This window comes from Polyergus mexicanus, unplaced genomic scaffold, assembly GCF_030449975.1.
Source record: "Polyergus mexicanus isolate NDT 795.1 unplaced genomic scaffold, iyPolMexi1.0 SCAF_19, whole genome shotgun sequence".
In the NCBI taxonomy this organism is placed as follows: Eukaryota; Metazoa; Arthropoda; class Insecta; order Hymenoptera; family Formicidae; genus Polyergus; species Polyergus mexicanus.
Window position 1 is genome coordinate 5403312 of NW_027223339.1, and position 19600 is coordinate 5422911.

A 19600-nucleotide genomic window follows, 5' to 3' on the forward strand; every position below is an offset into this window, starting at 1 on the left:
AATTATGAAAATATTTCCATATTTTTTTATTATTCCAATTTTATTATAAAGATAACGTACTTCAATTATTAATTGTAAAATATATAAAATGCAAAGAGGAAAGATCCAAGGAATAAACAAAGAGGTACATTAAAGTAAATTTAATTTATATTCGAGCTAATTTTTAATTTTCGGACCACTATGGCGTTTATTAGTAGGATCCGTTTAGAAAAGCCGGATTTGTGAAACCCAAAACGTATGAGAGTTTTTATTTCTAATCGTGTACCTGTAAAATCGTTAAATCTATTTTATCAAATTTTTCTTGCGTTGAATGATTAGAAAAATGTTGCACGATAAAATGCCGATAAATCTCATCTCGTACGTTGGGCTCCAACAATCTCGCGTTTCCAATTACAAATCAGAAGTTAATAATAATTAATAACATTAGGTACGTATATCTATTAACAATATTAAGATTCATCCACACCGCCAGGCACGCTTTATACAGCGGCAGCAATTAATTAATTGATTAAACAAGTCACCGGTTTCTATTTTATAAATCGTAGAAAATTCGATTCTAATGAAAAATGAAGGCGTAAAAAGTTCATTCGCAGAACGACGTATTGTTCGTTCATTATTAACGGAGAAACGTAGAACGATCTCGATAGAGCTGATTGCTGTAATTGAGTCACGAGACATGCGAGATACGATATTGCGATAATTATAGAAAACGGTAACTCATGGGATCATCGGTGCTTTCGCATGTTCGTGACTTGTATTAACACAATAGATCATTTCACTTCGAGAAGAATAAGTATTTCAGTCTTTCGAATATACACCCAATCGAGAAACTTTCTAGCAAAAAATATAATCATAGAAAGCGTTGCTGCTCTCCATATTCTCGTTTTTTAGTTATATTTTTGTAATTTGCGACTTTTATATATTTTATTTTTATTATAATCAATATGCATTCTGCAATATCCGATATTTCAAACAACTCGGCTCGATATAGATTTCATTTCATGATAAATCTCGCTTTGTATTAACGTTGGAACTTTTCGACTTTTTATTTCTTTATTTCTATTATAATATAAGCTGACAACATTTCGCAAATTTCTTCTATTTCAAGATAAACTTTTTACAGCAACAACCTTCTGTGACACAATGGTATATTAATCACGGTATATTTAAAAGCAGATGGAGAAAATAGAAGAGACGCGACATACTCGTTACAAACATTACGAATAATTGCAGAAAAAAAAAAACTATACCATTCACCAACTCACCCACCCATTATTACGGAAATTACAAGTACTCGTTCTATCATTATATATAAGTTGTCGATAAACATTTACACTATTATGTACAGAGTATCATACAATAAAGTGAGAAACACAGAGAGTAAAAACAATAATATAATAATGATGATTAATAAATCATCGATAATAATATTAATATTTTATACATGTGTGTGGGGGGAGGGTGTGTGTGTGTGTGTGTACGCGCGCGTACACACACACATATATATACATCCTCTATCTAACAATAAGCTAATAGCGTAATTCAAAAGAAATAAAGAATTCATCATGAATATAAGCAATTTAATCTTTCCTGTTTTGTGTTTTAATTTTTATTTGCATCAAGTAGCGCGAGAGACTAGCGAAATAATAAATCATAATTTAAGTTAATACTCAAAATGGAGGAGACAATAAATTAGCAAAGTTATAACAAACTTTTCCGATATATTTAAAATTTCACATATAACGCAACTATACTTTTACCTGATTAAACAAATACTCGAAATTATATGTATAATCCATTTAACAAAGTTGTATAAACTGATTTTTTTAATACAAATAACGCTATAAAAACAACACAAAAATTAATAAAACAAGATAAACTACAAATAAAATATTGTAATCATGATTAGACACATTTGTTCAAGATTATGAAGAAAAATATATAGAATAAAAGTTGTTTCTCTAAAAACCTTACAATAATCGTTCAAAATTCGCAACATCTCTTCTAAACCAAATAAAAAATATTTTTGGTCTATAAATCTTCAGCAATCAGCAATGATTATTTATATAATATATAATGCGTAATGTCATCGATTAAAAAATCGCACTGTTCTCATTGAATGATTACATATAATCATTTTTTAATTATAAGACTCAACAATTTGTCATTAGACTAATTACTGTATAATTTTTATCTATCAAAATAAAAATATCTTTTTACAAATAAAAATAAAAGAAATAAAATTTCTTTTCTTCATTGTAAAATAATAAACACCCTACTTATAAATTATAAATAGCGATAAAATGTGGCAAAACGGCTGGTGTTAACATATTGACGATTACTATGTTTTATACATCTAATTTCAGCCGTATTACACAGCAAACAAGACAGAAGTAAAGCAATTAGCATAATATTAATATCGATTCTGTAACTCTCCGATTTTTTTTCTGCCATATATATATAAAATAGGATATCTCTAATATACTTAATATAACTCTTCTCCCCCTAAAATGTATATACACATGCACATAATATATAAAATATCTATAATACACCTAATATAAAGTATCAGGACAATGCGTCTTTCTCCGATAACAAGTTTTTCCTTTTCTCACCGGTAATCATTATAAACACTGGTATCTAAAGCGTAAAATAAAATAGACGGTGAATCGTCTTAAAGGTACCAAGTTTCTTTCCCTCTAGCGGAATCGATACGCGCATTAATTGCGTGTGCAATGTTCTCTTCTAATTTATTGTTACTCTTTTGTACAAGTATGTATGGGGAGGAGGGAGGAAAGTAGGTTTAAACAGTAAGGAAAAGGCAGAGGATGAAATATCATTTGGCAGTTCGGCATTTGTCGGATATAAATCAGACTGTTTGACGGTTTGGCGACCCAGTTGCAATCTCGATAGTACAATTAATTATCAAGAAGAGATCAGGAGTGACATTGATATCGTCGCCCGGAAATATAGCTAGCGATGGATATGAATGTGTGTAAAGAGGAAAAATATCTTTTTAAATAACATTCAAGTAATATATTGACTCGAATTAATATTATGATTCGATTTAGTTTTTGAATCTTCTTTATGTGTTGGATGTATATTTTCTGCCAAATATACGTGTGAATTAAAAGAAATTTGTGTCCTGTAAGGATTTATATTTTGTGATATCTAATCTTTAAGCCTGAAACTTAGATTTAACGTCCATAACACATATGAAACTTTTAACACGCGAGTCTATGTTGAAGATATTTTTCCTTATTTAAGAGCGAATGCAACTCGCTATGGAAATAAAATGTATATTACTATTTTATTTCTTTCTCTCGTTTTAATTAATACTCGGTCAGGTATTGGCACAGAGAGTTGTACTAGCAGTATATGGAAACAGCTGCGGGGGACATATCGAGCTTGCGACGTTTAATCGACAAATCTGTGCACATCGAGAATACACAGTATGTTAAAAACGTCACCGCCATATTTCACCAATGCACGGGCTATCATTATTTACGTATGATAAATTAACTTACATGTTATAACAGGAATGTATTGGAGCGAGCAAAGAAACGAGACTCCGCTTTCGGAGCAATAGTTCGTTAGGACCCGCACGATGTACACGCGTAATATCACCGGTCATTATTATGCTTCCGGTTTGTAGCCGAATTTAAGAAACATTCTTTACATATAAACTTCTGTTTGTTAAGTCTAGTATAAAGTTTAGGATAAAGATCAAGTTCAAAAATTTTCTCAAGAATATAAACCCTCGCCCTCGAGACCTCGTATTTATCTTTAAAAAAAAAAGTTAGGAAATATGTAGAAGATATCTAATTACTTTTAAGACAGCTCAGTCTTACATCTATTTTCGCAATGATTGAAAATATGAGATAGGAAATTATTAAACTGATTTCGAGAGAAATGACAAAATATGAAACGGAATAAAACGAGATACAAGCGAGAAAAGAAAGATAAGATTACAATAGCGATAGAAAAATTAAAGATTTTTGATTCAATAAGATTCGTCTAATATCAATAAATGAAAATCAAATTCAGAACATCGAAAAATCAGCAGCATTATTTTGTCAATCAAAAATAATCGGAAAAAATTGACTTCTAACTTCAAATTAAAAAGCATATAAGCAAAACTATCCTAAGTGTTAGTATATTAGGATCACGATTAACTTGAAGATAAAAGAATAAAAGTGAATGTCTCTGATTTCAATCTTAATTAATCAGTATTTATTAATCGAATATTAATCGAACATTAGATTTTCAGTCTTTTAGTGAATTGCGATCCGCGACGAGCATGTGTCATGTCACTCCATTACAATCGAATCGTGTGATTCGTTGCTTTTGTCTCATCTTACCTGCCAGAAAAAACATTTCCTCAATAATAATGGACGATTTGAGTTTTAGAGATACATTTTATCTATCTATCTCCATTTACATTGAAGTACGGATTGTTCTTAATTTGCAGTTCAAAAATATGTTAAATAATAATAGCGTTGTATACAATTTTTAAACGTATTTGATTACGATAATATTTATAAGAATATATAAAATAATATTAGCAATATTAGCAAAGGTAAAATATACACACGTATGCACGTATCTATTGTACATATACACATATTTAAATACATATATAATTTTTAAAAATTAATAAGAATAATATATTCTTAGAGAAACTGTTAAAATTAATTTTTTTTTTTTTTTTGTTATAGTTACTTTGTTTCTTTATTAAAGAATTTAAAATTTATATATTTATTAAAAGATATGTATGATTTATATTAGAGAGATGGTGGTTCATATTAGATTACATTAGTTACATTAGTAAATTAAGAACTATCTGCACCGATTTATATAAAAAGCTAAATATATATAATATAAAGCACGCGTCCATACACATGAAACTATTGCAACTGGGTCGAAACATTGCGACATGTAAAAACGGAAGAAGAAAATTAGCATGATGTTCAATCAACATCATCGGTAAAAAACAATATAAAAATACGATTATATGCTCGAAGGATCCTCCGTTCTTTCTCCTATAATATAATAATAATTGTAACTTTGCAGACTTTTACTTTGACTATTGGATGACGCAGATTCTTATTTTCCTGTGTTCTCTCTTCTGAATTCTCTTATATTTCACGCAACATTACTCACCTGCTTTCTTTCATTCCAAATAAATCGCTTTCCATATTTCTTTCTCACTTCGTCCAAAGTATACACTATACATTATTACCGATATAATTAATTATTCATGGAAGAAGAGAAGAATCTGCTCTATTCTTCGCGAATAAACAAGTAAGGAGAAACAATCTCTCCTCTTCCTCGTCGATAATTATATCATTATATTTCGCAGTGAAGCATTCTGCGTATGCATATTTGTCACATTCTCTCAATCTTGCAGTGTACCAAATTTATATACCTATCTCGAGCACTACGATTGCTTTTCAACTCACTGAAATACAGCGCATAAATATATATGTGAAGTTTATGTGACACTTTCTTTAGAATCTAAATTAATTTCTTTTTAAATGTATAAAATAGCATTCAGCAGAGCTTTTTTTTAAACCAAAATAACGTATATATTAATACAATTCAATGGAAATAATCAAAAAAACTCTTAAACGTAATTATATCAGAAAAAAACCAACTGAAAATACCTTTTTTTTATTATAACAAAATATTTTTATATTAGTTTATAATAAGAGTAAGAATAAAATTATATTACATAAATTAAAAAATCAATAAATTTTATTTACTTCAAACAAACTGAAGTGCTTTTTACAGATCTTGTCTTGTTTTTGTTATTGAAATTTATTATATGGTACGCCATATTTTTACATTAAAATTTTCTTAATTTTTTCTTGATGCTTCACATATACAACAAGCTATTATAGTATAATCGATTATAAAAAAATCCGTTGTTAAAACTGATATAGCAACATATTTAATAAATTATTTGGAAAAAGCACAAATTATATTTATTTTATTCCAGTTGGTTTCTTCTTGCCTATAACTACGTACGCTCTAATATATTCTTCGTCTAATATATTTAATTAAAATGTTCATCTTCGCTATATTTCATTCCTTTCTTCCTTCCACGCAAAAAAATAAATTTCCGAAAAAATATAGATTTTTCAACGATTCTCTTTTTATCAAATTTGTTTTCTCGCTTCTTCTTCTCTTTTTCATTCTCAGTCCTAGTCCAACTTCAATTTAATTCTCGCACGTTTCTCATGTACTCATGTTCCTTTCATGCCACGATACACGTGCTCTTGAATTTAACTTCAATTTCAATCTTTTTACGTCATAAAAAAAACATACTTCGAAAGTCTCGCTGTATCCCATTGCGCCTCGCATCATCTTTCGTGTGATTACGCAAAAATATTCGTTTTGAGCAAAACATTCGGTTTTGTGTCTACTATACTAAGAGTATAGGATCGATAAGTAAAACCGGACAATGCACCAAAGTTCCACACATAGTTTACACATAAAAAGATGGACATTCTTGTTAACAATCCTGGCAGTTTCTATGTCCAAAATTTTATCGATACACTCTTTCATCGATGAATTTTTTGTTTTCGACAAAAAAGTATATAGGTTAGATTAGATTAGGCTTCATCCAAACTATCCAAATTTAATGAATGCCATCGTCCGTGCCGATTGTTCGGTTTTTCTATCCATCCTATATAATCATTTAAATCGATGAAGTCGGCACTCTTTTCGAAAGGAAGGCAAACCAAAAGATATGCATATTTCTTTTGTAACATGGTGTAAGGTAAATGCTCCCAGTCTCTGCACGCATTGGTAAAATAGCGAATTTCTACCGTAAATTTTCGAAACTAATATAGTAAATTGTTATCCCATTGTAAAGGCCTTTCTTACTCTATTAACGCGTTCAATCGTAGCTGAGGTTGATACGTTTAAATCTCATGTAATATCCCAATGATTATTTCCGATAAGTCGTACTGGTGCGAATGTGTCAAATATATCATTGAAATAATTTATTTACGCGTGACTTGGTGCGAGACATTACCGTGTCTCTTGACAAAATCGCCCAAACAAAAATGAATAGTTCGGTTAATCGAATCGATTATATTCTACTAACGCAAATATGTATAATATATAATTATATATATATATATATATATATATATATATATATATATATACATATGTGTATACATATTAATATATAAATCTATACTCATTAGTATTAATTAATAAACATTGCTATATAATAAATTTGTATATTTCATTATTTATTCATACTCATTAGTATTATTATAATAAATATGCAGCAGAGTGTGCGTGCATGTGTAAATTTGTGCGACGCGAACGATCGCTCGATTAACCGAACGGCGCGATTTTTTATTAATCCGTTCGCTTGAGTGACTAATCATCGGGATTAAAGTAATCAAGTTTTTTTCTTACCGTTTGCTATTAATCGTCCAAATCGACCGATACGCTTGAAAATCCGTTCCATTTTTTCTGCTCACAACTTGCCGCCAACAGCCCAACTGGATTATATCAATTATATTCGTACAATATTCTTACTCGAAAATCGAGATCAATCTCGCATAAAGGAATCCTATAACTATAGTCGGTCTTTTTTTCGTGCTATTCCTCGGATTAACTCTCGGAGAATATCTCTTCACACTATCGAAAGTTCTATTCTATTGCATCGAAGTTTTCGACAGCAACATATCATCAAAATTTTTCACACATACATACCAATCGATTTTTTAGTAACTCTTCCGTTGAAGAGCTTTCCGGTGAAAGCTTAATCTACTTCAGGTCTTCCATTGCGCCATAATTAGCAAGCGATTTCTTGATCCTGAGTGCGGTCAGTCTGGCGGCAGCGTTATGGTACCAACATTCTTTCATTACCTTCGACATTACTTGCAATGCCTAAATAAATAAAACAAATCGTCAATTAATTATCAATTTAATTTTACATCATATAAAGATAATTAATTAATAAGTTCTTTATACATATAGCTATAATGTTAATTGTAGTTTTAAGACGTACGGATAAACATACGTATGCAAATACAAAAAATGATCAATTAAAGATTAAATCAATATGATTTATAATTTATTTTCCTATGCGCAGAATAGTTTTATGGGCAAAGGACTATTTATTTGATGTACATTTAAATTATTTTTTTCGCTTCGATACTTACTTCGATTGACTGCCATCGATTCGGTATCGATGGTCGTTGTCGGTCCATACACACAACTTTCCGCATTTCCTCGATAGTTGGATCGGAAGGCACCAAATCATAAAAGGGCAGCTGATACTCATCGTGAATCCCGCCGACATTGCAACGCCTAGCGATCTCCCAAAGGATCAGGCCGAGCGCGTATACATCGGCCCTCTTGAACGAGTCGAAGTGGTTCATGTTTATCGTCTCTTCAAGAACCTGAAAGCAGAAAACGTTTGCATGCTTACTGAAGAGCTGCTTTCCTGATCGGGTGTGCAGGTCCACTCGAATTATCTTCGCTGATAATTATTATCTTTCCATATATTTTTACCGAAAATTACTTTACTCTCAAGTATTTCTGTCAATAAAAAGAATTATATTATCTAGCTAAAATTATATATAATTTTACTACTGTTTCTCACTTGCTTTAAAAAAAAAGAGAGATAAATTGATGATCAAAATTTTAAAGAATTATGGATGAAATTTTACCTCTAATCCCAGAGTAGTCATTAAAAAATAAATTAAATAATTGGTAAAATATCTCGATAAATAAAACTAATAAAACTAATAAAAATAATAAAAATTCAATGTTCTTATCAGGATAATGTATATTGCCTATCAATATTATTAACTTTTATTAGTATTTATTATTATAGTCGTAATTAAAATTAACTTTTTTTTTGCTTTTCTCGAAAATAGGAAGTATAAATTATACCTAGAATCAAAGAAATAATTTTTTTAACATAATAACGATAATTACCTCAGGCGCCATGTATCGTTTCGTGCCGACTCTGTTGTTGAGCTGAATGTCGACGGTATCCGTGATTACGTCGTGCCTGACGGCTAATCCAAGATCGCCTATGGCGCAGGTACCATTAGTCTTCACAAGAATATTTTTTGACTTCAGGTCCCGATGAGCGATTGCCGGCTTGCCTTGCGTGCCGACTATTTCCATGTGAAGATGCGCCAAGCCGGTAGCGATCGACAAGGCCATCCTTATCATACCGTTCGTGTCGACGGTTGATCTGTTGAGGTAATCGAAGAGCGAGCCCTTCTCGTGATAATCCGTTATCAGCCACAACTGTGTCCACGTACCGTTATCTACCAAAAAAAAAAAAAAAAAAAAAAAAAAAGATTGATCAATCAACGATTTATTCTAGAGATTTAATTTAATTGCTATAGCTTTTAACAGCTGCATAAAGCTTTTAAAAGATGATAAAATATGTAATGAAAATAAATAGAGAACGTTATAAATTCTTTTTAAAATAAATAACAACAAAATATACAACGTTTGACAGACACGTTGTAAAGACATTAAATTACGTTTCTACTTTTTCGAGATTTTACCAAATTTAAATTTAAATGTTGATACAGGAAATGTCCTACAATACCTTTATTATCGGCAGCGATGAAACCTAAAATGTTGTCATGCCTCAACATGACAGTCTGATAAATCTCCGCTTCCCGAAACCAGGATCTCTCTTCCCGCGAACTAAAGATTTTCACGGCGACATTTTCGCCGCGCCAACGACCGCGCCAAACCTCGCCGAAGCGACCCTTTCCGATCGTCTCCACGAGCTGAATCTGGCGCGCTATGCTCCGTTGTACCAGAAGCGGCAGGCCTACTTGAGAGAGGATGGGCATTGGAGAACGTAAATTTCAGTATGATTGAAGATGAGTCACGCGTCGCGTTGTTAGTGGATCATATTTCGAGAGACGAATAAATTAAACACGCATATGCGGCAAACACAACAGCGACTTTATATAAAATATATTAGTAAACAAATCAAACATTATAATGATTTATTGAATTAAATTTTGCGAATTCAATAATCAAAATTTATAAATTTTAATGGCAGAGGCTCATATGCGCGCGTTACATGTTAGTATATAATATTATATCTACGAGACAAGTGTATATTGAATGCGTTTAAGAAAAAAAAATCAATTAAAAAATTTTAAAAATATTATTAAAAAAACAGTATATATTTTTATTCATTATAAATTATTTTATGTATAATTGAAATGGTGTAATTATCAATTATATATTTAACAATCGAGAAATTGATAGAATTAAATATTAAATCACATTTTTTTGCTTATATATAAAATCTCAATAATTTTTTAGAATTACATAAAGTAAATTTATGCAAAAAATTAATATTTTATGTTCACAAGTATAGAGACGCACGCATGTACACAATTTGATATATTTGCTAAGGAAACAGCAAAGATAAATGGCTGTAATCAAGAAGTTATATTTAAAAATCAAGCTCGCCATTTTCAATAACATAAATTGTTTATATTTATTATTTTCTGAATAATTATTGATAAATGTATGCTCTGATATAAAATACTAAGCATATTTCCATGAGATGATTTCTATCAAAGTAACTCCGTGAAGATTGAAAAATTTATCATTGCCTTTCAAAATTATCATTCAATATCGAATGACCAACTTTAATTTAGTTTGACCTACCCGAGCCGCTACCGCTTGTAGTCATCTCCAACATGTCCCTGATGGTGACACCGCCCAGAATCGGCCGATCCGGAGCCTCCAGCGAATCGTCCGGGAAGTGTCTGGCCGGTCTCTTTTTGGTCATGTGTATGTGATAGATGACCATAACGATTACGCAGATCGCGCATATTGGCAGTGCTATCGTCAAGGCCATTTTCCAGGTGACCCACGTCGCATCGTCACCGCTCGACGACACTTTTGGTAAGATATGTCCGATTATTATTTTTCTATGTGGGAAGCATCGACGGAGAAATGTTAATTTCAACCGTGATGCACCATGCTCAAATGACGCCGTATTCCATACGTCATTATGCCAGCGGTATTCAACTCCGTGACACGCATACCCCCGGATGCGTGCCACATACTGTGTCTCAAGGTTCGCGGGCAAATTGCATGGATGCAAAAAATTGTCTCTTAAATGCAGCTCCGTTATGTAATATAGCAAAAAACTTGTGATTCCTCACATGTTGCTCACTTTTGTCAACGTTTACACGGTATTATCTGCGACAAACTATTTTTTTTTTTTTTAAATAAAAAAAGTTGAATACCACTGATTTTAAAAGCAAAAAAACTTCGTAGGAGTATATTGATCGGGATCAGTATTGCATCGTTGATTCGAAAGTAAGCAAGCGCAAGCAGATTTCCAGGAGAGAAAGCCTAAAGATATAGGCGTCCAGCGAAAAGCAAAAACATGCAAAGACAGATATGCAACAAAATGCCAGTAAAATGAAGAGCATGAAGCGATCTCACAGTGTTAATAGCGGTTAAAACAAATACATTCAAGGGGGACTTAATGCGATGGGGACAAGATTTTGAGCAATTTTTATACAAATTATTTCACCAATAACTTGATTCGTAGCTGAACCTCTGACAGAAAAAACCTCTGGCTGAAAAAAAAAATCTGAAATCTATTCAAAAATCGATCGTGTGCACAAACGTACAATTGCGCCTTGATAATTTATCATTATCTTAATTGTTAATTTCAAGTTTGAATTTGATATGGATCTTGCAAGGTAAACCAAGTAAGTTTTTCTAATAATCTTGAGTCTTATATTTTTATAGACTTTTGACAGATATTAATGATACAAACTATGAATGCACAAAAACAATCGTTTATCGCGGTTTTTTATCTTCATTTATGCTCGGAACAGACATGTTTTGTTCACCGAAGGACTGATCGTTAGAATCTCTAAGCGTTAAATTCGTAATAGTAATCTCTTGTTATACGTGATACAACAATGAAATTCTCGTCATGATAGATTACATTGTAGATAAGACGTTTTTTCAACGCGTTTTATCAAGACGTTTGCAGCACGTTGAGCACATACTTGGACTTACCTGTGAGTCGTAAAGTTGAAGAACGCCAAGAACTTCTTTCGAAGCGTACAAATGCTGTTAATCGGTCACTCATTGAAAAACTACACGAACGGTAAGCGAAAATAATGTTGAACAATATTCGAAAGAGCTAATCAAATTGTCACGATATAACATCAAATAAGAAACTATTTAAAAATAATTTGTTTATTTCGATTTATACTAATCCAATATTTAAAATTCACGATATAAAATGAATCAGAAGATTCGCAGATTCCCGAAACAATTAATTTACGAGGAAGTATATTTATAAATATATGTATACGAAATATTTCATAGAGATAAAGCGTAAATATCGTATATTTAGTGTATCTCTCAATAAATTTTGGTGATTTATACAAGGCCAATAAAAATATTTAATATATATGTTTAAAAAATTGCCACGATAATGTTTCATAAGTAAATTTCCGCCAAGAAAGATAATTTTTAAAAACTATGCGCGCATCTAAACTTAATTATATTAATTATAAAACATTTCGTACGTATAAATAATTAAAGCCTATTCGTGCAATATAAATTAATAACTTTTCCCCAAAAAACTCTCTCGTTATTAAAACTCTCAAAAAACCGTTCTTGAGTTAAAATGATTAATGTAGAGACATATCAAGAGATATCACTCCGCAGGATGTAAGGATTGGAAATGATAAAATTCGAATAAATTAAAGCAAACAACTATGGTTCATCGTGGAATCGAACGGCTGGAGAATTCAATTGGTAGGATTATCTGTGAATATGCAGGTAGAATCACGATATAATTGAATATGGATTTCTATGAAGATTTCAATGCGATGTGGCCCAGGCAACATAGCGATTTCACTGATGAATGATCCAACGATGATTTTCCCAAATCATGAGACAATGAGAGATAATATAAGATGTGCACCTTGCTGACATTATAAAAAAGTATCGTTCGCAAAAATACGTCTCTTAAATAAAAACTTTTTGGCTGTTTCGTTGCATAATATTTATAAGTTCTTGCATACAATCAACAGACTCGTAGAAGTGCATGATAATTTATAAGAATCGAAAGATATTTTCCGTATAAAATATTTTGGATATTTTAGCCAACACATACCATATATGACTATAATTAAACATTGATTTCAATAATATTTCTTAATAAAAAAAACGTATTAAAAAATGTTAAATATTAAAATAAAAAAATTCTATTACTACATTTATTCTTTCAAGATTATTTCTTTGTAGTTTAATGCGTGTATTAAAATCACCAAATTTGACAGAGATTTGTTATCATTCTTAAAATATTTCGAACTTCAAAAATATATAATACATGAGAAATATGAGATCGCTTATTAACTAACTAGAACGTCACACATAACTCTTTCATACTCAATTTTTACTTGAATTCATTTAAAAATGAAGATACTTCTTAATGATATATGAAAAACATCAAATATATATAACTATTTTACAAAATTGATAATACATTGATAAACAATGTAATAGATTAATGCGAAAATATCTTTTCCATGTGTGCCGCCGATAAATCCCCATCGAAATTGATTAAACTGCCACGTAAACATCAAATTCCATAAGCGAGCATATAACGCGCGTCTCGTGCCAATATCAAATCCTTGCTGTGGAGATACTTGCCGATAAATGGCCGTATTCGTAAATTTATTGGGACACGTATAATGGATGAATATCGCTTTCAGTCTATTATATCATCCCTTCGTTCAAATCGCGTTGCATACGCTTCGTTACCTTATATTCCCGAGGTCGGACTATTCCATTCGCGCTGGCAAATTGCATCCACGTTCGTCCGTTATTCGCCATCAAAATTTGCTGATATAGATATCAACGATACGTTCTCCACAGAATTCTGTATCTCTCTAATAGTTTCAACTATACAGACCATGTGCAATAACTGACAACTTTGTTTTTTTTATCATCATCGGTCAACTATTAACTGATTCTTTCAGAAAGTAATTCCATTTTCAATTGATTTGAGTTTTATATATATATACACAGATTAATAGTATGCAAATATTTCAATATAGTCAAATAGATCTGGCTTCGCCTTTTATTAAATTTGAATTCATAATCAAAACCTCAAATCAGTAAATTGAATCGGCTTGCATATCGATCAATAACAATTTTGCATATAACACATATCGTTCTCGTATGTGAAATTTTATTTCGCAAAACTTGTCATTTTTAACGAAATATATATTATTGGAAATTTGTTTAATCCTACAATACTAATTATTTATACGATTCGTGTAAATAAATGTTTCAAATAATAAAAACTATATATTATATCACTATAATTCTGTATTATTTAATTTTAAAGAATTTTTAAATATATGCAAAAGTTACAAAGATGTGTTAAAATGACACTGACAAGCGTTTGTGTTCTAAAAAATTAGCATACTCTAGTTACATACAAAATGATAACATGGTCCGAGAGAGGAATGCCCTCGGTGTTTTATCAGATTTTCTCAGCGTTGCAAAATGCATTGGAACACGACCCGTTATTATCTTATCTACACGTAACATATACAGAATAGGAGAGTTATCTGCGTCCCCTCTTTATTATGAACAGGAGATGCACGCGATATATGAGCGTACGATGTAATGATACCGTACATTTACACACATATTTAAAGTCCAGTGTATTAAGTTCTTTTAGCAATGTATATAAAAATAAATAAAATATGTATTTAAATAATTAATTTAACATATATATTATTTCATTCAAATAATAATATTTTTAAATAAGTCATTCTGCGAGTTTTACTTAACGCCAAAATATGTTCAATATGATCAAAATGCGAGACATTTCAGATTTAATACATATTATATATAAAGCGCGCTATATGTATATATATATATATATTTATATAATCTTTTTAAAGACGCTAAAGATAATATGCGCACTGCATGTGCATTGCATAGTTCAAATATATCTTACATTGTGCAACGAAACAGCATCATTCTGTAGCAGCAATAAAATGTCGAATTCTATTGCAGCAAAAACTCGTCCTAAGCGAAAAAAAATACGATAAATGCGATTGCGATAAAGAAAATTGTCGGTCGATGGCAGCCAGTCCGTTCCTTGTCTTGTCAGCTCAGCACAAGCAAGATAAATGGCACGAAAACGTGAAACGTGGGGAATACATAGGAGACAGAACCTGTGTGAAAAGTGCGCGCCCAGACAATTCACAAAAGCGTAGAAAATCGATAATCGTTACCCCCCCCCCTCCCCCCGTTTCCCTCATCATTGTTGCACGCGTGCCTCACCAAGGTCGCCGTCAGAAAAATTCTTTCCCCGTTAATTCGCAATCCAAAAAGGCTTTTCGAAACGAAAAGCTAAAGCGTCGCAATTCGAACAATGACAGATTTACATGTATGATAAAGAGAGAATATATATGTATTTAATTAAAATTTTAGAAATAGTAAAAAATATTAAATTATATTAAATTAATAAAAATAAACTGTAGTAGAGAAAAAAATGCTAAAGAGAGGTAAAAGTATCATAAGATAAAATTAAGAATCTTATAATAATTGTTGTAAAATACTTATTGTCAAAAGAAAAATGTTATACAAAACGTCTATACAAAACAATAAATTAATAAAACGTCATACCGTACGTCTATAGAAAATAATAAATATAAATTTTCCCGGAACATATAAATCTGCCAATAATATTTCAAGTGCCATTGAAATACAATTAGAATCTCAAAAAAAGTTTCGCGGACTGCATTACTTGACAGAATTCAATAGCTTATTTGAATTTATCCTTCTTTCTCGCTTTTTCCGAGAACTCGAAGTCCTTTACTCGTTGTATCACTCTACGCATAAATCAACAGTTTCAATACGTAAGTTGTTATATAAGTTGTTGATGTAACGCGCGCGTTCAAAAGTTACCAAATCATCATATCATGAGACAAGGAAATAGAAAATTTAATATTCAAAAACTTTAATATCGATTATAAAAAATTCGATGTTTCAACAAAATATCGATAAGTTGAACTTTTTTTCCCAAATCTAATTTAAACCGCTTTTATTATTAACACGTTCTTCAATTAAAAAAAAAAAAAAAACGCATTATTAATTTTTTTTTAAACTATTGAGCGGGATTACACGTAATAGCTGCTGTTAGTTATATATCGCTCTGTATCTCGATGAATATTGGATTACCTAATTACAAAACAAGCTATACAAACTATCTATTATTAAAAATATACCAATCAAAAAATTTAAATAATCAGAATAAAAATATTCATTGATAACAACTTATAATATATATATATATATTTACTTTTTTCTTTTGTTTTTTATTAAAAATTTACTTTTTCCGTTTTAAATAGATATTATGTACTGCTTATGAATTTCTTATTATGGATTCCACCATTGAATCCTTTGAATTTATTGACAAGTTTATTTGCACGAGAATCTTTCGGGGAAGTAAACTTTGCGAGCGAAGCAACCTTGGCGAGGAATTTCGCGGCAGCCGCTTTAGCTGCGATTTATTGTACCTCTTTCGAGGTGACTCGCGAAGCGAGAATACGGCTGACCTCTGGACTCGTGAGTGGGAAAGGAGGGCCTTAGATCGCGATTGCAGTAGTCGGAATGATCACAACAGGCGATCACGAATTCGATGTCATCTGGACCGCGTAGCGTACTGTTCGTGGTGCACCAGACCGAGTACTCGGTGTCCGGAAAGAAATTCGTCTTATTGTAACACCTAAGGAAAATAATTTACATGACGAATACTGCCGCGGACCAGACTGCGACGTTCACATCGCCAAAAAGCGTTTTCCGTGTCTGCTGTAAAGATGACGTAACATACTCGTAGAGGTACAGGACAAAACGTTTTAGCGGATTATTGAAGATAAAATTTTACAGTAGAACAGTGTCTAATTGTAAGAAATATACACAAAGACACAGAAATGCTAATGTAGCAGGTCTTTTAAAATTGGTTGAGTATATTATGCGAAATTTAATAAGCTGTAGAAAAGTGATTAGCGTACAGAGATCCGATCGCACCGATCGCCAATTTTAGATTCGATCCTAATTTCATTAGTATTTATATGATAGATAAAAATACTACTTGACGCAACTTAAAATTAAAGTTACAATTTAAAAAGAAAAATATAATTGTGCTATATATAATCCAAGAATTAATTAAACCTATCGATGCAACTAAATCTTAAAAAAAAAAAAAAACCTATATATGTCTAAAAAAAATTTATAAAAGTACCATGAGAGATGAACAATAAGCAACGTTTTAAAAAAAGATCTATATTTCGATAATAATAGTATCTTCTTATTAAAATTTAAATATTAAAAAATTGCGGAACATTTTAAAAATATATATTTTCTTATACATTTCTTACACATAAATATATGTAGACTAATGTGGAAATCGTCAGATGTCTTTAATATATTCTTGGAAAAGTTAAAGAAAGTGTATACACAATGTTTTGTAAAATATGCATCGTAATCCCATAGCATATTAAGTTTAATCTCATAATTTTAAACAAAATTTTTTATCGATATTGATTAGATTGTTATCTTTTCTTTTTCACAACTTAATAATTTGTAAATATTTCGATGACAAATTTTAAATATGTGTCTGAATAAAATTTATTTAAAGTAAACTAAAAAAGTTTATAGAGATAGCAAAACTTTAATTTATTTTAAATAGAATTTACTTGATATTATATATATATATATATACATTTTTCTTAAACATTTCTATAATGATTTTAAGAGATGAATTTTTAAGAAATTAACTTTGTTAAATAAGCTTACTCCAAAAGAGAGTAACAATTATTGTGAAATACACAATTTCAAATTTGTTAAAAACGTCTATAGTTTGATGCAAATTTTACAATACATTTATAATATCGAGATATAATATTGTAACATAGATATAAAAAGTAAATATTTATAAACATTTTATTTTACTACTCTTAAGAAAAGAAGATTATCTTGATATCCTTTAAGTTCTATACTCTTCAAATTACTTTTAAATTTAAAATAGAAATGCTCAAAATTGCATATAAAGAGAAGGCACATAAAGTCAGAAGGCATGCGGAAAAGAAGATAATAGTACCTCGATCTTATTTTACCAAAATTACTATTAATATTCTAGTTTGTATTATAACGAATGAGCTATAAAAGAAATTTGACATGAGATGCGCACTCGTGAAAGATAGATCAATAACGAGATAATACATACTAATGAAAACGATTGCCTTTAATAAGTCTAATATAATTATAATGTTTTTGCTCAAGAATCTCATGTCAAGTTCCTCGATGTTTCTTGACATAATAATGGAGATTAAATCGTCAATATATAATATATTCGTGGGGAAGTTAATAAAAAGAACTACAAGTTTTGCAGAGAGTTTGAGGGTATAACTACGGGAGGCGGGAAAGATATTTACAAAAGCCACCCTTTCTCGCGGGTCACGCTATACCGGGGTTACTACGGAATAGTATTGTCGTTAAAGAGTGCAGAGAAGAGAATTGTGACAACATGCTACCGGTCCTTTCCGAATTTACTCAGAAAAATTTCCGGCGTACGATGGGCTTGTAAGTAAGAAAATACAAGAGAAGATTGCCTTGAAGCAACTACACAAGCTCCGTAGGTGGCAAACATCTCGATCATTTTCCGAATATTACATGAGTAAAACGCATAATGCGTTCACACATTATCTTACCTGTCCAAATTCATTATATCTTGCTCTTTATTTTATTTATTTCATGCTAATCTCGTTATCAACCTGATTTCGCAATTAAAGATTATTTTATTTTATATAAATAAATTTATAAAAATATATAATCAACGTTGGCAATATAAATAGTATGGGCGTACGCTGCTCAGGAAAGAAACGGAGAAAAATGGAAAAGTTTTGAAAACTAATGAAATGCTAAACAATTAATGATCTGTATCATTTGTTACTGCGCGCATAAAACAAAATACAATAGCGTTTAACGTAATGAATATAATAACTATCTAATCTTTCGTGATGCAATATGACAAGAAATAGATATTTCTATTTTTCTATACAATAAAATAATATAATATATTGATTTAATAAAGTGCAATATTCAGTGGTAAGATACGGTAATATTCGTATTTTAATTAATACAAAGAATATCCCATAATTTTTACTTCAATTCTGTATTTTATTTGTTCCAGCGACAACGGGACTATACAATATTCCACTGCGGTTCAAGAAACCGCGATATAAAATAGCCCGGTGGTACGTTACGCTTTATTAAGCGCAATGAACGGCGAACGAGATAGCGCAACACGCATCCGCGAATACGCAAGTAGTGCATCGTGTGTGCACGTTACGCGTTGCAGCGCCGCGAAAGCTTTCCATTCTTCTTCACACAATATATAATACACATGGCGTTATACGGATATAGAAATCTACATAGTGTCTCATAATCATCGGATGATATTTTTAAAAAAACAAAGGCATTTCAATATACAAATTAAAAGGTTTAAAGA

At 30.9% G+C, this 19600-nt stretch overlaps 1 protein-coding gene across 5 annotated transcripts in view; it reads right to left on the reverse strand.

Moving 5' to 3' along the window:
- Nucleotides 1-129: 129 nt before the first annotated feature.
- The window catches only part of Babo (TGF-beta receptor type-1 babo), a 40083-nt gene continuing 20612 nt past the window's right edge, over nucleotides 130-19600 (reverse strand). For 2 of the 5 annotated variants that reach the window (XM_070311147.1, XM_070311148.1), the window contains exons 4-8: nucleotides 10693-10926; nucleotides 9605-9838; nucleotides 8974-9314; nucleotides 8193-8432; nucleotides 130-7917 (exon numbers count right to left, since the gene is read on the reverse strand). In XM_070311147.1, the coding sequence (XP_070167248.1) occupies nucleotides 7795-7917; nucleotides 8193-8432; nucleotides 8974-9314; nucleotides 9605-9838; nucleotides 10693-10926 (1172 nt within the window). In that variant the 3' untranslated portion in view covers nucleotides 130-7794. Of the gene's footprint in view, nucleotides 7918-8192; nucleotides 8433-8973; nucleotides 9315-9604; nucleotides 9839-10692; nucleotides 10927-16607; nucleotides 16817-19600 lie in introns of all 5 variants that reach the window. The other 3 variants (XR_011448170.1, XM_070311146.1, XM_070311145.1) reach the window with 3 other exon arrangements.